Source organism: Garra rufa, chromosome 6 (assembly GCF_049309525.1).
Source record: "Garra rufa chromosome 6, GarRuf1.0, whole genome shotgun sequence".
NCBI classification, from domain to species: Eukaryota; Metazoa; Chordata; class Actinopteri; order Cypriniformes; family Cyprinidae; genus Garra; species Garra rufa.
Genome location: NC_133366.1, coordinates 22,650,915 through 22,670,642, shown reverse-complemented (window position 1 = coordinate 22,670,642; position 19,728 = coordinate 22,650,915). Strand labels below are relative to the sequence as shown.

At 41.4% G+C, this 19,728-nt stretch overlaps 1 protein-coding gene across 1 annotated transcript in view; it reads left to right on the top strand.

The window, feature by feature from the left end:
* galntl6 (polypeptide N-acetylgalactosaminyltransferase like 6) overlaps nucleotides 1–19,728 on the top strand; it is a 270,730-nt gene that overhangs the window by 51,999 nt on the left and 199,003 nt on the right. The window contains exon 3 of the mRNA XM_073842600.1: nucleotides 8,486–8,594. Within this exon, the coding sequence (XP_073698701.1) occupies nucleotides 8,486–8,594 (109 nt within the window). The remainder of the gene's footprint in view (nucleotides 1–8,485; nucleotides 8,595–19,728) is intronic.

Genomic DNA, 19,728 nt, shown 5'->3' with positions numbered 1-19,728 from the left:
ATGTAGAGGCCAGTAAGAGACTATTAACTTCTTCTAACACTTTTAATTAAACAAATGTCGTGTTTAAAATGTCTACAAATTGATGAAACTGATCCGAGATCAGGTGAAAACCACAGAATCTGGTTCAATGGTTCGCCGCTGGAGGGCGATCTCACTGAACTCACATGATTCATGGGTTCACACAGATCGCCCCCCAGTGGCAAACCACTGAATATTCAAATTGTTTCGAAACAGTTATGACGTAATTAAGCCTCGTTTACTGAAATCATGTGACTTTGGCAGTTTGATATGTGCTCCGAACTACTGTTTCGAAACAACTGATTCACGAAAGTTTCGAAGCTTCATAAAGCAGTGCTTCGAAAGCGCCCATTACTATCAACCAGAAAACTGGAGGATCTCACACAGCCAAAATGTCAAAGATTATTTATGAAATATGTAGACAATGATTGTTTTCAGGATTAAACTAACAACATAGCTCTGCTCTCTGTGAATATAGTCAGAGACAGTGGTCATTGTAGCCCCATTAGCTGTACAGCATGCTAACAAGGACATCCGGAAATGCGATTTAAAAACATTCAGAAAATATAAGGCGATTCTTAGTAGTATGAACAAAAGCGAAGGTGACATAAAAACGCATTCGCAAACATGCAGTTTTTGCTTGTTTTTCGATCTCTCATCTTTCAGCTCTTTCATCGTGAGTCATGTTTTTCACAGGATTCATACCCAAAAATTCCACATCCTAAGTCCAATTCCATGCCAGTCAAGCTACTAATCAAGCTTGTTAGGTCTGGAATGTGAAACATACAGAGCTGTAATCGTAACTGTGTACAAAAATGATTACAAGTGCTCGCTGTTTTACCATCTCTAGTGTTCATTTCTGTTGGGAAATGCAGTTGTACGTATTTTGCATCTTGCGAAAAAGTTCCCACAGGTCAGTTCATCATAGGTTTAAACATGAACAGCTGGTATTGACCCATCTTTCAGAATCAGCTTCTGTGCAAATCCTTGTTTACGAAGCAGGATGGCATAAAATGATTTGCACAAATATGTGACCCCGGACCACAAAACCAGTCATAAGGTAAATTTTTACAAAACTGAGATGTGTACATCATATGAAAGCTCAATAAATAAGCTTTCTATTGATATATGGTTTGTTAGGATAGGACAATATTTTGGCCGAGATACATATATTTGAAATCTGGAATCTGAGGGCGCAAAAAAATCTAAATATTGAGAAAATCACCTTTAAAGTTGTCCAAATTAAGTTCTTAACAATGCATATTACTAATCAAAAATTACATTTTGATATATTTATAGTAGGAATTTTACAAAAAATCTTCATGAAACATGATCTTTACTCAATTTCCTAATGATTTTTGGCATAAAAGGAAAATCTATAATTTTGACCCATACAATGTATTTTTGGCTATTGCTACAAATATACCCCAGCGACTTAAGACTGGTTTTGTGGTCCAGGGTCACATATATACGACTCTTCTGCACATTTTCTTCTGTAATTTAAATTCATCCACAGAGTTGTCCATGGCTCAGATGTTGAAAGTCTTTGGAGACTCTCATTTGTACATCCAAAAACAGTATTTTTATTGTTTGTGGCACAGAAATAGAACTACAGCATTGATATAAACATGGCGGGGTCAGTGCGAATAAGGCAGATCGTCACTAGTCTTGGGCAGGGATTAGTCTTGTGATGTCACAGTAAGGGGAAATCTGAAACTGCTTCTAAATAGAGATTATTTAAAAAAAAAAGTGAGTGGATGGATTTTTACCTTTATAGGCTGGTTGATTACACACACTATGCATATACAGTACATCTTTGTTCAAACATGAGTTTTGCATAATAGGTCTCTTTTAAAATAAGGGTAAGATTCATTCATTCATGTGTTGTTTATCTGAGAGAAATTTTCCCTGGCAACATTTTCTGAACACATACCGTATAAGAACTTACACATTATTACTAAAACTCTGACATGATTCAACCTGCCGTACTGTTCATGACCCATTTATGACTGTAAACAGATCTGATGTCAGATTCGTCAGGCATTTCCATTTTTCCCATCATCTTCGTGTGCATCATTGTCATGGGGCTTATTTATTTCACAGGTGCACAAGATGGGCTCTCTGATCTCTCGCGGCAGACACCGGGCAAATGATGTGGTTGATCAGAACACAATGGTTCCTGCTCTGCTGGACATGTCTTTATCCTGCTATCGTTTGAACTCATCACGGGTCGAACGGTCGCAGTCGGCGCTATATTCCGTTTGTGATGTGAAGCAATGCTCTGATGTGCAGATGTTCTCATTAGCTGCTCCTACTGGAGATGATCCTGTATTCTCAGATAATGATGTATCCTGCAGTGGACATCCAGTGTTTTTAGGGTCGATAGTTTTTCTTCTTTTGTTGCTGTTGTTTCTCATTCCACAGAAACAACCTTGGAGAATTGAGCTCCCAGTGCTTAATAGAACGTGTTGCTTTGACGTTGTTGATGATACTTAGACTCGTGTCTTGACTTTGTGTGATGTGTAGATTCACAGCATTCTGACACTAACACGTACGCATTTGCTCGCAAATATCGGCCAGCTTGATCGGATAGCTCCTGACGGCTGCACAAAAGGCTAATTTAAACCGTCCTTGTCCTCATCAGCAGTGCCTGTTTATGGAAACTCGCTTAGTTCAGTCTCACCTCTGCTGACGCCTACTGTAGGCCATTCAGAGAAGATTTCTATTCATCAAACAAAGCGCATATAGCACCAGCAGTCACAATGCCAGCAGAGGAGCGGCGGCTGACAGACAGGACTCAGGACATTGAAAACCAGCTCTGAGGAGGAAGCTGTGAAAAAGAGCTCCGGCAATGGGGGTTTTGGACAGCGCTGCTAAACGACATAATTAGATAGTGGTGCTGGCAGTGTATAAAACATCTGCTTGCTTATCTGCAGAAAAAAGAGAAAGGGCGATGAGAAAAGGGAGGAGAAAAACAGCAGAGAATTGCAGGGAGAACAAGCTTGCCAAATGTGGGCTTGAAAGAAAGGCCTTTACCTTGCACACCTCATTTACAGACTGAGAGTTTGAATGAAACGTTGCTGAAGCTGTCAAAGAATTATGGCTATTTTGTTCAGGTTTAAATAGTTCTTTTATGACAAACGTTTATTCGTACTAATTGACAAATACAGTCTCTTTTTATACTTCATTCTTATTTTATTGTACCATCTTCATTCTTATTTTATTGTACCATCTTCCATTCACTTTCTCCTCAAGTGTCTTTCGTAAAACTGCATCTTTAATAACCAGACCCTTAATATGTTTGGATGTCATATTTATTGTATCTTAAGGTCACATGATGACGGTGCAATTCAGGTTCAAGTAAAGTTCTCATTTGGTAAAGTGGTTGTCACAAGAAGGTCATGGAAACAAGTAAGCAGAGAGTTGCAAAGTATCTTTATTACTAATATAAGAAATAATCCAAGAAATGAAGAATATTGCTGGAGAAAAATGTGTGACAGTACTAACAACACAAGACAAAAACTGAACAAAATTTGGGCAAGATATACACAAACTAATGAGAATAAAAATCAATATTCTGTCATGTGTCTCATGTTGTTTTGAACAATCTGTGAGGAATTTTTATTCGTTCAGGAAGAATGTGTTCTTATGTTCAGTCTGCACTGTTTGTAAATTGTTAGTTTATGAATGTGTCAGATAGATGTCTTTCCGTTGTTGTCACTTATACTTTTTTAGCATCTCACATCCTGAAAGATCTAAAAACTAGTCTCTTGCATTATTTACTATTAATGCAGCAATATCTCCTAAGTAAACAGTCTTTTAATATGGTGAACAGATCCTCTCAATTTTTTGTAATAATTTATAATAAAATTTACATTAAAATTACATTACAATTCTTAGTTTTTGTGGGGCAAATGCATGCCATGTTCTATATGCAGCCTACATATCCAAAAACAAAACAAGCTGCTACTGAAGTACTTGTATCCCACTGGCCTTAGCAAAATGAAAAACCAAAACGTACTGGTGGGAAATTTTTTGCAAGACGTTCGTTTTTTTTCCCTGGAAGAGATGAACGTACATATGGTACGTTTTATGTGACGTTGGTTTTGTACATATCACAGCAGTTCTGACTTGAAATGTTCGCTGAGTGGCGCTGTAACTAAATGCTAAATGCTCCATGACATCTTAAAATAATATAACATCTGCACTACACCTAAACCCGATATTATGAACAAAAGTGAATGTGACACAAAAATCACAAACATGCAGTTTTAGCTTGAGTCATGTTTTTCACAGGATTCGTACACAAGGATTCCACATCCAAATTTCAATTCCGTGCCGACTGAGCTACCAAGCAAACTTATTATGTCAGGACAGGGAAACATACACTAAAAAAATTACTGTAAGGTTAACGGTAAAAGACTGTAAAAATGCTACAGTAAAAACCTGTTAAATGTTTAATGATAAGTTCCCCTACTATATATGGTGAAAAAAATTATTGGACATTGCATTTTATGGTAGTATACAGTATTTGGAAGTGAAAAAGAACGTAAAATGTACAGTAAATAACTGTAAATTGACATTCCCAGAATTACCTGTATTAGATTTCAAATTGTATGTTTTTTTTAGCTTAAATAACTATGTTTCTTTTTATATTTTCTTATCAGTTTTGTACATTAGGGTTATATGTTACATCTAATGTTGTTAAATTAATGTTTATTGCATTATTTCAGTTTCATGTGTGTTACAATGATGGTGTTTAGTGTTTGTGTGAATGCCGCTGTGCACCTTCTATATATGTTAGTATTCAAAAGCAGCTTGTGATGGGCTTTGGTTCATCATTTGAGTTTCTTATCACCACTTGCTTAATAGAACGTGTTGCTTTGACATTGTTGATGATACTTAGACTCGTGTCTTGACTTTGTGTGATGTTTAGATGCACTCGGCCCCAGAGTGATTATCAGTCTATTACAAATGTGCAAAACAGATTTCAGTACTTCAATAGGTTTGTATATCAACATTTTATCAGTTAATAAAATTCCAGTATTTAAATGTAAATATAAGTTAAAACTGTAAAACCTAAAACATTAAATTCTGGCAACCACAGCTGCCCTTTTTTTTTTTTTTTTTACTGTTAATTTTTGCGGATTTTTTTTTTTTTTTTTTTTTTTTTACAGTATATGGAGCTGTAATCTTAACTGTGTATGAAAATGATTACAAGTTCTAGCTGTTTTACTGCCTTTAGGGGACATTTCTGTTGGAAACTGCATTGATATGTTCTTATTGGTACACAATTTGCACCATGCGAAAAAGTTTCTACAGGTACATTTTCGTCATGAGATCAGGTAGACCAAAACGTGAGCAATGGACATTGCTGCAATTTCATTACAAGCTAATTTTAATTGATTTTTAATTTAAAACTTGTTTAGTTAAACTAAATAAATAAATATTAAAATAAAATAAAATATTAATAAAACAATGACAAAAAATGAAATTCTGTCCCTTTTCAGGAGCAGTTTATGGTAACAGCTTTTGTAATCTTAAATATATATATTCAATTAATTGTAAAGAGAATTAATAGATTTTAATAAAAGAAAGAAAGAAAGAAAGAAAGAAAGAAAGAAAGAAAGATAGAAAGAAAGAAAGAAAGAAAGAACGCTCTGTTATATCTTCCAAGTCTCTTTGGTTTCATTTGTCTTTGTACTGGGGAACAGTGAAACTCCTCCTACATGATTTTGCTTTGGAGCAGCTATATGAATTGGATATTGAAGGCAGTGATGCTTTTGAAGGCGTCATCCACCACTGCGCTTTGTTGACCACTTTTAATTAGGCAGCACATTGTGCCGTGAGCCACCCTACTCCAGTCTGGACTGAGTCAGTAATTGCTAAATTTACTGTAATCAATGTTAGGAAAGCAGAGCTTGATGGCCTGCCAGAAAACTCATGTGCGGCAAAATAGGGAAATTCAGGAGACTTATTTCATTTTTTGATTTCATTTTACTGTATCCTACATCATTTGCTAAGAGAATAAATAGTATCCAGAGTAGGAGATAAAAACAAAAAGAATGAAAGAAAGAGGTGACATTTATTTAGGATGATTTTTTTATTCCACAACAATCAACAATTTTACTTAACAATTTTTTATTTTGGAAAAGAAAATCAAAGCATTAAAATCTACCTTGCAAACAATGTCAGAAAATGTCAGTCTTAGAAAAAAAAGTCTAAAACATCTTATTTTCAAAGCTCTTTCCAAGCCGTGTCTGGTAAATTGCTGCTAACCTCGCTGTTCTGGAACACAAGAAGAAAATTAGAAACACTGGACTGTGCTTTTTTCTACATCCAGTGTCTTTTTTCCTCTCTTTATAATATGTCTAGTTCCTGAGAACAGACAGCTTTCTTCGGCCCCAGATGTAGGCCATCATAAATGAAGAATGTAACAGAACACTGTCATTTTGTAAGAGTAAGCTATATACAAGACACCGAGAAATAAATAATGTTGTGGCTTTGCAAAGCCAAATTGAGGCCTGTGGGTTTGAATCCTTCATTTCTAAGCCTTATTCTTATTGCATATTGACATCAGTCAAGAGCAGCTCTTCTCAGTTGTTTCAATGACTAGGCTGATAACAGTTAAACACGCCATCCATTCAGGTGACAATGCCACAGCAGTGTTTTCATGCTGACTCAAGTGTTAAACAATTATGTGATTATTTTGTCCTATTCTGTACAGCTGTAGCAAATGGCACAGTTGTCAGTCACAAATTTGACAAATTGCTCACTCACCATTTCATCATATTCGTAAAATTAACTCTGACTAAAATGCCATCTAATATTAGTGAATAAAACAACAAATGGCTCAGGCAGGTCAATCCCAAAAACTACTGACTATGATTTGTTTATTTAAAATCATATTTTGTCTGGAATTTACATGATTAGTGCATATAGTTAATTTCATGCAGTGTTGTTTTTTCTAGAAGACTACAACCTGGCACTTTATGCTGCATTGTTTTACCATTTACTATGGACTCAGAGGGAGAACTGCAAGGGCTGAGGGTGTCATTTGGGACGAGGCCTACATGTAAATTACTCACAGCAAACTTAAGTCAACCGTTACATTTATAACCTCAGCAAGCTCCACCCTTGCTCTGCCACAAAGCCTTGCCATCAGAAGCATTTGCGTCCCTGTGGGAAAGTGATATCCAACATTGCTGCCAGCAGTTCTCTTTTTGCGATTGTCAAGTCGATGTCACATTCTTCTAGTGAAATTCCCCTTTGACAAACTCGGATGTGCTTGCGTTCCTAATTTTTTTCCCCAGAAACTCTCTGAGGCCTTAATAAAGCAATGCTTTTGTTTTTAAATTATTCACAAACACAGTGGAAAAAGCCGCTCAAATCCTCAGAGCTGCTACTGGAATCCGAGCACCTGCCTCCCATAATCCACTCTGCTAAGTAGCACTCTAAATCATTTCCCTAAAAATCTCTGTGTCTTTTTCGCCAGATTAATTTTGAGTGAATAGTCTCTGTCATTTCCATTTTGCTTACCTGAAGCATTTCCATGTGCAAAGACTAAGCACTAAAAGGCATGTATACTTATTCTACATGTATGTTGGAAGCTTGGCGTCCTGAATCCATCTCGCACAGCTTTCATCCTAACTATTCGTTATAGTGCATCCCCAGTGCATTAGCACCTGCCGGCAGTGAAAAGAGTTGTTATCAGGGGTCTATCTGTGAGAATGGGTAAATTGTAGATCAAATGGGGCCTCTTAGACCTTCTAGAGCTCCACTTTTTACATCCTGTAAATGCCTATTGCGCAAATAGAAGAGGTGTTGGTACAACAGAGGAGCACATTGCTGCACTTAAACAAGCTCTGTCTACTGCACACCTCTTACCACTCCATATGATCATTTTGAGATGCTTTTTCATTCCTAAATTAGAAGAATCCACCAGGAAAAAATGTGACATGCTGTGCTGGCATGATGGAATTGAAGGTTGGCACCAATTCTGTTCTCCTGAGTTTGTAAAATCCTAGATGGACGTCCAACCAAGACGACAAATATGCACCGTGCGTGTGCGATTACTCAAAAGATTAAGTGTTACACCCCGCACAACATAGACACACAAGTAAACTATGATTTCCGTGCAGCTGATCAAATCTAAAGGAGAATTTTGCCTTTGGCAGGAATGTTCTGTATGATGTTTATGGATCAGATTGGAAAGCTTTTTGGTTATTAAGTTTGCTGGCTACACTGATTTCAGCCAACTGAATATGTGTTCAAACAGCTATGATTGAAGTTTTAATCAATGCTTTATAGGACAATTTAAGTGTGAACTAGGTACCTCAGGGAGTTCTTGGAGATGTATCAAAATGAAGTTAAATTACCTCTCATAATAATGCTTTTGCTGTTGTATTTTTATTTGAGATCTAAGCTTGATTTTATCTAAATATCTTGTCTGAATATCTCTCCACAGGGCTTCCCACTGGGCTTAAATGACGGACACATTTATACCTGGACAGACGGTTTGCGAAGAAGAGACTGGCATGACAACGAGAGCATGAGGAAAGACAGCCAACGTGTTGGTACGGCCCTAAATCCACTGAATATTTCAGAATAGGTCTTTTCTTTCGATAATTGATGCTTGTTCCTCTTGAAGCATATGAAAACCTCACATTATCACAGCATAAAGGACATCAGCCAGACTAAAGAGGAATGATTTGATGATGATGACGTTTTCTTTATGGCTTTCATTTAGGGTAGGACATTATTTTAGAACCCCTGCCAAGCTGTCCCTGTAAATCAACTGGTTGCCCCTGTGGCTAAAGAGACTTTATTGATCCGTCTGAATTTACGGCTGGTTAATAATGTAAGGGTGTCTTTTTGCTGTGTTAAATTTTAGCTGCATTAGGTCCTCGGCAGTTAAGGATATAAATGGCTGTCAGGTGCTTACTTTGGTGTTTATTTTATTCAGCCATTTCCTTCCGGGTTTCAAGGATGACCCAAGGTGCTCGACAAGATTGTTTTTGGCCACTCTTCAATTTCAATTATAGATCAGTCAGTAACTGACATGGATAGTCAGTATAGGTATCGTGCCAGCAATAATATATTTATTCATTATTTTGATGTCAAGATTCTTCCCGACATGCCCCTTAACATGCGTCATTGTCATATGTGACCCTGGACCACATAACCAGTCTTAAGTAGCATGGGTATATTTCTAGCAGTAGCCAAAAATACATTGTATGGGTCAAAATGATCATGTTTTCTTTTATGCCAAAAATCATTAATATTAAGTAAAGAATATTTTCCATGAAGATGTTTTGTAAATGTCCTACCTTAAATATAGCAAAAGTTAATTTTTGGTTAGTAATATGCATTGCTAAGAAAATCATTTGGACAACTTTAAAGCCGACGGTTTTTTTGCACCTTGAGATTTCAGATATTCAAATAGTTGTATCTCTGCCAAATACTGTCCTATCCTAACAAACCATGCATCAATGGAAAGCTTTTTTATTCAGATGATTTGAAAAAATTTTGTGCTCCAAGGTCAAATATGTACTCAAGGAGGTGTGTTCTGAACATCTTGTGTCTTTCCATCAATCACAAGAACGATACTGCTATTTAGGGCTGGTCGATAAGACAATAACGATAACACAATATAATTTTCCTCGATAAAACGAGTTTGATATAATGTTTATGCACCCAAAGTGGAACGAAACAGCACTACTCATTTAAACCACTCCACACTGAAAGTTTATCCGCCCGGCTCAAAATTCGAGCAAATGCCTTTAGTCGCTTATAAGTCTCAGTCATGTGACCACGAAACAGTGCTGTGAGATCCAATGTGAAGCACTTGAATTCAGTGAAGAACATGAACGACTTGTTGACTTAAACTAACACTTGATTAAACAACACTAAAGGCTCATTTACCATCAATTTACTGTAGCAATACTAACTGCTCCTTGTTATTATGGCAGAAATGTCAGATATCCATATCAAATTTTATTATATTATTAATGTATTAAATGTATAAAGGAGTATAGGAACATAATTATGGTATTTTTGTGATTAAGCTATAGCCTTTGTACATTTATAGTTAGACTACTGTTTTTCATACAAATACCTAGAAGCCATATTAGTTACATTTTTACAATGGTATTGAGGTGCTGTATGCGTAGATTAAACTGTGGTTATCATGACCTAAATGTTTTACACTATAAAGACCAATGGTTAAATTTAGTAAAACTCAGTCAGAATAAAAAAGTCAGAATAATTCAATTACACATTATACTACGGGGCCTTGAATGCTTGAATCTGATTGGCTGACGAACGTTCTAATGGTGTGCATTATTTTCAGGGAGGCGCACGCTGAACATAGTTCTAGGCAGCTCTTAACCGCATTACATGTTTATATCACTTCGCCACACGATTTCACTTATTTCAAAGGTCCTTACAGCCCAAAACGGCAAAATAACAAAAACTCAGAAGGACACTGGCCAAACAAATAATGGTGCGTTGTGACAAAAGACAATAGAACCGATTATAATTATGGCTTTATGATTTCCGAGATGCGGAAAACAAGGACAGAATCGCAGAATCCAGCCATGTATAATTTTTTGCATGTATAAATCAAAAGAAGGTCATTATGCTTGAATCAAATCCTGATATGGATGAGTATCTGTAAATATTAAGCTGCAAAAATATATAATAAAGGTCTCTCCTATTGACTTTGCCCTAAGCACTTATAGGACAAAGTCAATAGGAGAGACCTTTATTATATATTTTCTTAATATTTAAAGATACTCCTCTTATGAAAAAAATAGTGAGGACCACTAAGTTAGATGTCAGTGGATGTAAACTTTCCATAACCTTCTTAAGATCCGAGCAGTAGAATACATAGCTGAAGTTTATTTTTAACGATGTGCTTGAGCGACTGAAAAATTAAGTTTTCATTAGTTCTTCACATTTCACAGCGGACTGTTTTGTAAATTATTTGAAACATGCTGCTGGTTTTTTAAAGCATCTATTATTGAAAGATATGGCAGTGCCAAGCATTTTGTCCTTGGCGGCAATGCAGGTAAGAATATTTATTTTTAATCTTACTCAAAGACACCAAGCGTATCAATGTTTGAGTGTTGCTAATAAAATCAGTACCTATCTGCGTATATGCAGGCACAACAATTATTATGGTTCTTTTAAAACTATATACTGAAAACTGTATACCACAAGCAATTACCACACTAAAACAGACTGTTGCAATCATTGCAATCTGATTTGGGCTGAAAAATATACGGCTCTATCACAGCATTTACCAACTTGAGTACCAAAACACAATACATGCTGTAAAGGAGGGCAGGGATATGGTGCAATAAAGTTAGCCAATCACAGCAGTGGGCATTTACTTCTTCTTCAAGAATTAATGCCCCTTTCACTTCTCTGTTTTTCATAGAGAGTGAAAGTGAGGATGGGAAATGGTGGTCATTTTTACAAATAATGGACCTTTTTTGAGAACTAATCTCTGGAATAAAAAAAACTCTGAAACTGCGTTTCCTGACCCCTTTAATATAAATAGTGCGTTAGTGCTTTAGTAGCTTTAACGTTTCACCTTTATTTTCTAAATGGCCCTTAAGGGTCTGCATTTTGTTTTGTTTTTTTGTTTTTTTTGATGAATGCCTTTTGACATTGCAGGGCTTTTACATTAGAAATCATTTTTAACTTGAGATACTTGAAAATACTCCTAAATCCCAGATGGCTAAATGCAAGTGCTCAGGATTGCAAATAACTGTGCTGCAAATAACTGTATGAAAGCTGGTACCAAGAAAGAGGCTTGTTTTTTAGCTTTTTGGAATAAAAACAACATTTTAAAAAAGACAAGTCACTGTATTAGGCAGGGAGATTTGTCAGATTAGAGGGAGGATGGCTTTTCTGGCGCCTGCAGGCAGGACCACGTCCTTCTGCATATGGCCCACTCGGCCCAACTGTTCTGTGTTGACCCATCACGTAGGAGCATGCTGCACTATTCTATCAGAGGGCTTTCAGAGCACACCATCTGTTGGTGACAAATCTTATGATAGCAGCCTTCATTATAAAAAAAAAAAAAAAATCATGAATCTAGTTCATTGGAGATGGTAGTAGGTGAATGACAGAGAAGAGTAATGAATCTTCCCAGATTACAGCACAATAAGGGGTGTTTTTTTTTTCTTTGTTAAATCTTGCTGAAACACACACATAAAGGCCTTAGTGGCATTGCTCAACCCAAACTGACAGCTGGTCCTTTAATGCTAGCACAAGCATGTTTGAATAGCACTGCACTGAACCGTTTTTAACATTGACTATATGATTTTGAGATCCATCTTTCACACTGAGGACAACTGAGGGACTCATATGAAACTATTACTGAAGATTCAAATGCTCACTGATGCTTCAGAAGCAAATACGGTGCATTCACTTTTTTAAGATCAGGGTAAATGTAACTTATTTTTTCTTCTGGGAAACATGTATCTTTTGTAGCTTCTGGATGGAAGCACTATATATATATATATATATATATATATATATATATATATATATATATATATATATATATATTTTAGGGATGCACCGATACGAATCGGCCGATCATGCTTGCAGCAATTATAGGAAGCGTTTGATTGCTATAATAGCCAATAAAGGCATTTCTATTGATTATTGAGAAGGGTATGAATAATTTTGGACATGCCACTTTTTGTTCACATGTAAATAAAAGATGAGTAATAATTTTTCCCACAATGATGTCTCTTGTACATCGTCTTATTATCTTCTGGGAGACATCTGTGTCATTTCTAATAAAAAAAATAAAAATAAAAAAAAAAACTTGCTGGTTGAATAAAAGTAACTTTAAGTCAGAATTTACCAGGGGTATGAATAATTTCGGGCTTGACTGTATACATACTATATTTAGGCACAATAAGAAAAATGTACACATCTTCGTTCTGTTCAAAAGTTTACACCCCTGGGTCTTGATGCATTGTTTTTCAGTCTGGAGCATCAGTGAGCATTTGGACCTTCTGTAATGTATATGCGTCCCTTAATTGTCCTCAGTGTGAAAAGATGGATCTCAAAATCATACAGTCATTGTTGGAAAGGGTTGAAATACACAAAAATGCTGAAAAACAAAAAAGTAAAAAAAACTGTTGTGGATCATTCAGGTAACGTCTCTGACGTCTCTAACGTCCTGAAGGAGGGAACGGAGACGTCACGTCGGAGGCCGACGAATTGGGATATCGCTTAGAGAGACCAATCCTCTTCGTGTGTAAACTAAACGAGCCAATGCACATTGGCATGCATGATTGCATCCAGCTGTCGCTGATCACAGCGTGAGCATAAATAAGCAGCTGGTGCAATGCATAGACAGGTTTTCGCTGAGGAGCCGAGTTGGGCCGGCCGCACAGCGGTGGTACAGCAGCTGAGGCGACGGGACGTGACGTCTCCGTTCCGTCCTTCAGGGAACGAGGGTTACATACGTAACCGAGACGTTCCCTCTCAGTCGGTCTCTCAACGTCACGTCGGAGGCCGACGAATTGGGATCCCTAGCAAAGCGCCGCAGCTGCTGCCCCCCTCCAGTGTCCTGAGCAAGCCTCCTGGCCTCCAATTTTTTCCTTAGGCCAAGGGCATATCAGGAGAGACCAGTCACTGTATAACATAGCACTACCCACTTCAGTGAGGCTGGAGCACTGGGAACGTGTGGAGCCCCCACCCATCCTGCAGGAGGTTCGGAGCAATACGCATATGGCTCAGACTAGGACATATGGAAGATTGGAGGTGATTGAACCCTCGTGATGATGGTAGATGGTCTACCGGGGAAACACGGCCTATGTGGGTTACCGTGGAAGATATATGGGATTCACTTAAGTCTCTCATGTGTCCCGAGCCTTCTATCGGTTCTGAAGGATTCATCGAGAGAGGGCCTGGCGCCTAGATGTTCCGCCACGTCAGGAGCCGGGGAAGGAGGAACTCGACAGGGTCAACTGTATGGACACTCTGGAGAAGACTCTCTGGAGAGACACTCTGTGTTTCTACCCGTTTGAGGTGAGAACACAGGAGGAGACTGGCTCTACACGAAGGCTATAAAACCTAATGAACGGGGTGGGGGGTCGCCCAGCCCACAGCTCTACAGATGTCAGATAGCGAGGCGCCGCGAGCCAGCGCCCAGGAGGATGCAACACTTCTAGTTGAGTGATCTTGCAACCTGAGCAGGCAGGGCACGCCCTGAGCTTGGTAAGCCAGGGCGATGGCATCCACTATCCAGTGAGCCATCCTCTGCTTGGAGATGGCATTCCCCTTCTGCCGTCCTCCGTGACAAATGAAGAGTTGGTCTGAGGTTCTGAAGCTTTGCGTCTGGTCAACGTAGCATCTTAATGCTCGGACGGGACAAAGAAAGCTAGGGCTGGGTTTGCCTCCTCCGGGGGCAGCGCTTGCAGGCTCACCACCTGATCCCTAAAGGGAGTAGTGGGAACCTTGGGCACGTAGCCAGGTCGGGGCCTCAGGGTTACCTGGGAATCTTCTGACTCCAGAGGAGGAGAGAACGGGCGAGCTGCGACATGCGATGGGAGCGTAGACCACCCTGTCAGTTGATGTATGCAATGGTCGCAGTGTTGTCCGTACGGACTAGCACGTGTTTGTCTCGAAGGCGCCGATTGAGATGGTTCAAGGCAAGGTGTACTGCTAGCAGCTTTAGGCAGTTGATGTGCCAGTGTAGCTGAGGGCCCGTCCAAACCCCCGACACTGCCTGCCCATTGTACGTGCCCCCCCCCCACCAACCCCCCAGCGCCGGTGGTGGAGGCATCCGTGTGTACCACAGCATGCCTGGAGACCTGTTCTAAGGGTACTCCTGCCCAAAGAAAGGCTAGGTCTGACCACGGGGTGAAGGTTTGGCGACAGGCCGAGGTTACTTTGACGCGGTGAGTGCCACACTGCCACGCTCTCCTCGGGACTCGGCCATGAAGCCAGTGCTGAAGTGGTCTCATATGGAGCAGACCAAGTGGTGTAACTACCGCAGATGCTGCCATATGCCCCAGGAGCCTCTGAAATTGTTTCAGTAGGACCACTTTCCTGCTCTTGAACGTATTCAAGCAGTTCAGCACTGCTCGACTGAGCACGCTCTTGTGTGAGGCGAGCTGTTTGGCTGACCGAGTCCAGTTCCACACCAAGAAAAGAGATCCTCTGCGTAGGAGAGAGTTTGCTCTTTTCCCAGTTGACCCGAAGGCCCAAGCGGGTGAGGTGTGCCAACACCAGGTCCCTGTGTTCGCATAACTGCTCTCGAGTCTGTGTGTTGAGGTAGTTGAGGATACGAATGCCCTGTTCTTTGAGGGGAACAAGGGTCGCCTCCGCGACTCCGAGAGAGGGACAGCCCGAAGGGCAGGACCTTGTACTGATATGCTCTGCCTTCGAACGCAAACCGCAGAAATGGTCTGTGGCGCGGAAGGATCGAAACATGAAAGTACGCGTCCTCCAGGTCGATCGCTGCAAACCAATCCTGGGGACGGACACATCTGAGGATGTGTTTCTGCGTGAGCATCTTGAAAGGTAGCTTGTGAAGAGCTCGATTCAAGACGCGCAGGTCCAGGATCGGTCATAACCCACCGCCTTTCTTGGGTACTATGAAGTAAGGGCTGTAGAACTTTGTCTTCATATCGGCTGGAGGGACTGGCTCTATTGCTTCCTTCGCCAGCAAGGTAGCAATCTCTGCGTGCAGGACAGGGGCGTCTGCTGCTTTCACTGTAGTGAAGTGGATGCCCCTGAACTTGGGAGGACGCCTGGCGAACTGAATCGCATAGCCGAGTCTGATGGTTCGGAGGAGCCAGCAAGACGGGCTGGGAAGCTCTATCCAGGCTCCCAGACAACGTACAAGCGGAACCAGCGGAACCACCGACGTACCCGTGGAGGGGCAGCGAAGTGGAATGCAGGGACCCCGCTCAGGCGTCTCTGTGCCGGTCCGAAGCGGGGTCAGTGTGTCTGTGTGTGGTGTGTGCAAGACATTAACCTGCGTTCTGGCAGCTGGTGCGTGAGTAGTCCATTCTATAGCACTCTCCAACCGCCCAGTGCCGACTGCTGGCGAGAGAGGAGAGGGGATGAGGCCCGGGGTTGACCCGTGCAACATCCACTGTCCCCTCTGGGGACCCAGAGATAGAGGAAATTGCTATTTTATTGAAAATTTGTGTGTCACCGGCCGTGAGGCCGATGACGGGGAAAAAAGAAACAAAAGATTCTCCACCCGGCCCTCCTCCTGGGGAGGGAGTGGTGCGTTCACCACCTCCTGAAGAGCAGCTTCCTCCATCTCTGGGTCGCCCGTCTCAGGGTCGCTTGTTCTTGCGTTTCCCACTGGTCTTGGTGGGAGCCTGGACGGGCGGTGCGGGCGCCCTGCGACCGGCTCCACGGCGCCGTTGTGAGGGGCAGGATGTGACTGATGGCCTCAGTCTGCTTCTGTGCGGCAGAAAACTGCTGGGCAAAGTTTTCCACCGCGTCGCCAAAGAGGCCGGTCTGGGACACGGGGGCATTTAGAAACCTGATCTTATCGGCTTCCCTCATGTTGGCCTAGACACAGCCAGAGATGGCGTTCCTGGACCACCATCGTGGACATCGCATGACCCAGAGACCGCGCGGTGACCTTCGTCGCTCGTAGCGCGAGGTCCGTTGTGATACGAAGTTCACATAGAACTTCTGGGTCGTGCCCACCCTGGGCCTGATGGACCTGTAACAATGCCATAGCGTGTAAGGCGGAACCAGCAGCCCCACAGGCCGCATAGGCACTGCCAAGCAGAGCCGACGAATGCCTACAGGCCCGGGAGGGGAGCAACGGGTTGCCCCGCCAAGTGGAAGCGGCGCCGGGACACAATTGCATCGCCACCACACGCTCCACCGGCGGGACAGCCGTGTACCCCCGCGCTGGTCCGCCATCAAGGGTGGTGAGGGAGGACGTGCCACTGGAGCGGTTTCTGGCAGTGAAAGGTGCCGTCCACGTCCCAGGGAGCTCGTCATGCACCTCCGGGAAGAAAGGCACTGGGGTGGGACACTGAGAACCAGCGTCAAGCCTCCCCGAGATACCAATCATCCAGCCGAGAAGGGTCGGGACGTGATGGAGGGTTCCATTCAAGCCCTATCTTCTCGGCGGCCCGGGCAAGCATAGCCATCATCTCAGGGTCAGTATCCAGCACTGTTGACCGCCCAGTGGATGGCAGCGATCTGGAATCATCCTCCCCCGAGAAGTCTGGCTCTACCCCCTGATGCCGCGATCGATATCTGGCCCTCGGGGAGCCCCAATAGCAATGAGTGGTGCCCCACGGGGAGGTCCAGCACACTCTTCTGGGAGCTCAACTGGAAACAGAGTGTCGGTGGAAGGAGAAACCCCCGACGGGTTTGCCGGGGGGAACGGTAGATCTGGGCAGAGGAACTGGCACCCCGCCCCTTTGCAGGAAGCGGAGTCTGGTCCGCAGCTCCATGATGGACATGCCGCCGCAATGACGACATGACTCGCCCACGAACGCCGCCTGAGCATGCTCAATGCCCAGACACGTCAGACAGCGATCGTGACCATCACCTGGCGCCAGGTAACGACTGCATCCAGAAACGCACGGGTGAAACAGCATTTTGCTCTTTTTAAATGCCTCGTCTTTAAAAAGACATTCACCCGTGTCACTCTTTTAGAAGCTGCTCGCAGTGCTGAAGCGCACAGGGGAGATGGTCGCTGCGACACAGAAGGCGGGTAGTGCAGTCCTTTACTGTGCGCTTTTCCACCCACAGGAGACCACCACCGCTGACGTACCGTGCCGCCAACACACACAGTCTGCAGAGTTGACTTTAAGTTTAAAGTTTGCTCATTCCGTTCTCTCAGTCCGAAGATTGGCTCCGAAGCGAAAGCTTGTCTATGCATTGCACCAGCTGCTTATTTATGCTCACACTGTGATCAGCGACAGCTGGATGCAATCATGCATGCCAATGTGCATTGGCTCATTCAGTTTACACACGAAGAGGACTGGTCTCTCTAAGCGATATCCCAATTCGTCGGCCTCCGACGTGACGTCAAGAGACCGACTGAGAGGGAACAACACAGTATTAAGAATCAAGTGTATGTCAACTTTTGAACTGCAAGGTGTATATGAAGCGTTTGACCTCAACGGTATATCCATGAGGAAACTGATGGTGTGTGTGTGTAACATATATAAAATATACATACAAACACTATAAATATATTATTAGACACAGAATAATTTAGCATTCTCAAAAAGCAATTGCTAAGATTTAAGATCTTCAACCCAGCATGCAGAGACCTTTAAATCACAATGAGAGTGACATTCAAAAACCACATATTCAGGAGTGGAGGTCCTAGTGTGTAAAATTACCAAGTTATATAAGCTACATTGTATTATAATAATTCAGGAGTACACAGAACAGAGGTCCAGCTGATCCAATACAGAATCAGTATTTATCAGATTTAATGCTTGTTGTGCAATTACACCGGCTGAAAGAAATCCATTGCCTCTTGTTATCCACATGCCTGTCAGTGATCAAACCCACAATGCTTTCTGAAGCTTTGCCCCAAAAGTTCTGATAACAATAATAAACTCTGCATGGAGCTGTTGTTCAATGCTTTTAAGAGGCAAACACGTGTACACAGTTACACTGAGGGCTTGTGCGTAGGAGTATTAAAATCTGTAATTTTGCATTATGATTTAAATGTTCTGTTTAACTCCGTTATCATGCCAGAAAATGCCAGAGGAGTGGGTGTGAAGTTATTGTAATTATGCACATGTCACAGCGAGATGACTTTATGCTGAAATGCACTGAAGGGATGTATTTAATGAATCAGGCTTACAGACATACACACACATTTATGTACATGCATACAGTACAGTATAATCAGGGATATACACACACATTTTGTAAATACATGCGTCCATATAGTGCACACTGACACATACAGAACCTCAATGATCTGTTTAGCTGGAATATTCTGTCAATACTCCTCATTAGCAAAGTTTTCAAAGGCATGTGAGAAAAAAAATATATATATACATATATATGTAGGCTATAGGTAATAACACCTGATATACAGCCATATTGCACGGATAGTAAGTACAAAGTGTGTAAGTACATAAGAAACAACTTTAAAAACTGTCTTTTGTGCAAACTACTTTCTTCAGCCACAGATTCAAATCTTGAGTTGACAGTTTCTGAAAGCTGAGCCCAAGCCTCCATACTAATTCAACAATGCCATTTTAGAACTAGTAATGATGGAACATTGAGTGGCTTCATTGAAAGCTTTTTGTATTACTGTATTAAAAGCAAACTGTAGAGTATTATTAAAGAGAGATGGACTGAGTGATTGTGATTATCTGCATCTGATACAGCATTCATTCTTCAGCTCAATCTCATATTCAGCATAAAACATTAGTTTGAATGTTCGCTGAGGAAAGCGTTATCTTTGTCGTACTATCCTTTCATCTGTTAGGGGTGATTTCCAAAGACAGGGCTGCTCGGTGCATTTGTTGGCTGCGTCTTACAAGGTGTCATTGTAAGTGAAAATAACTTCCTTGTTTACAACCCTGTTTTAGTATCTTTCAATACAAAAGTCTTTACTGCCGACTCGCTCATAAAAACTCTCTTGTTGCCATCTAATTGCAGAATAATGTAACTAAAATCACTAGTGATGCTCCGATTGATCGGCCACCGATCATGATC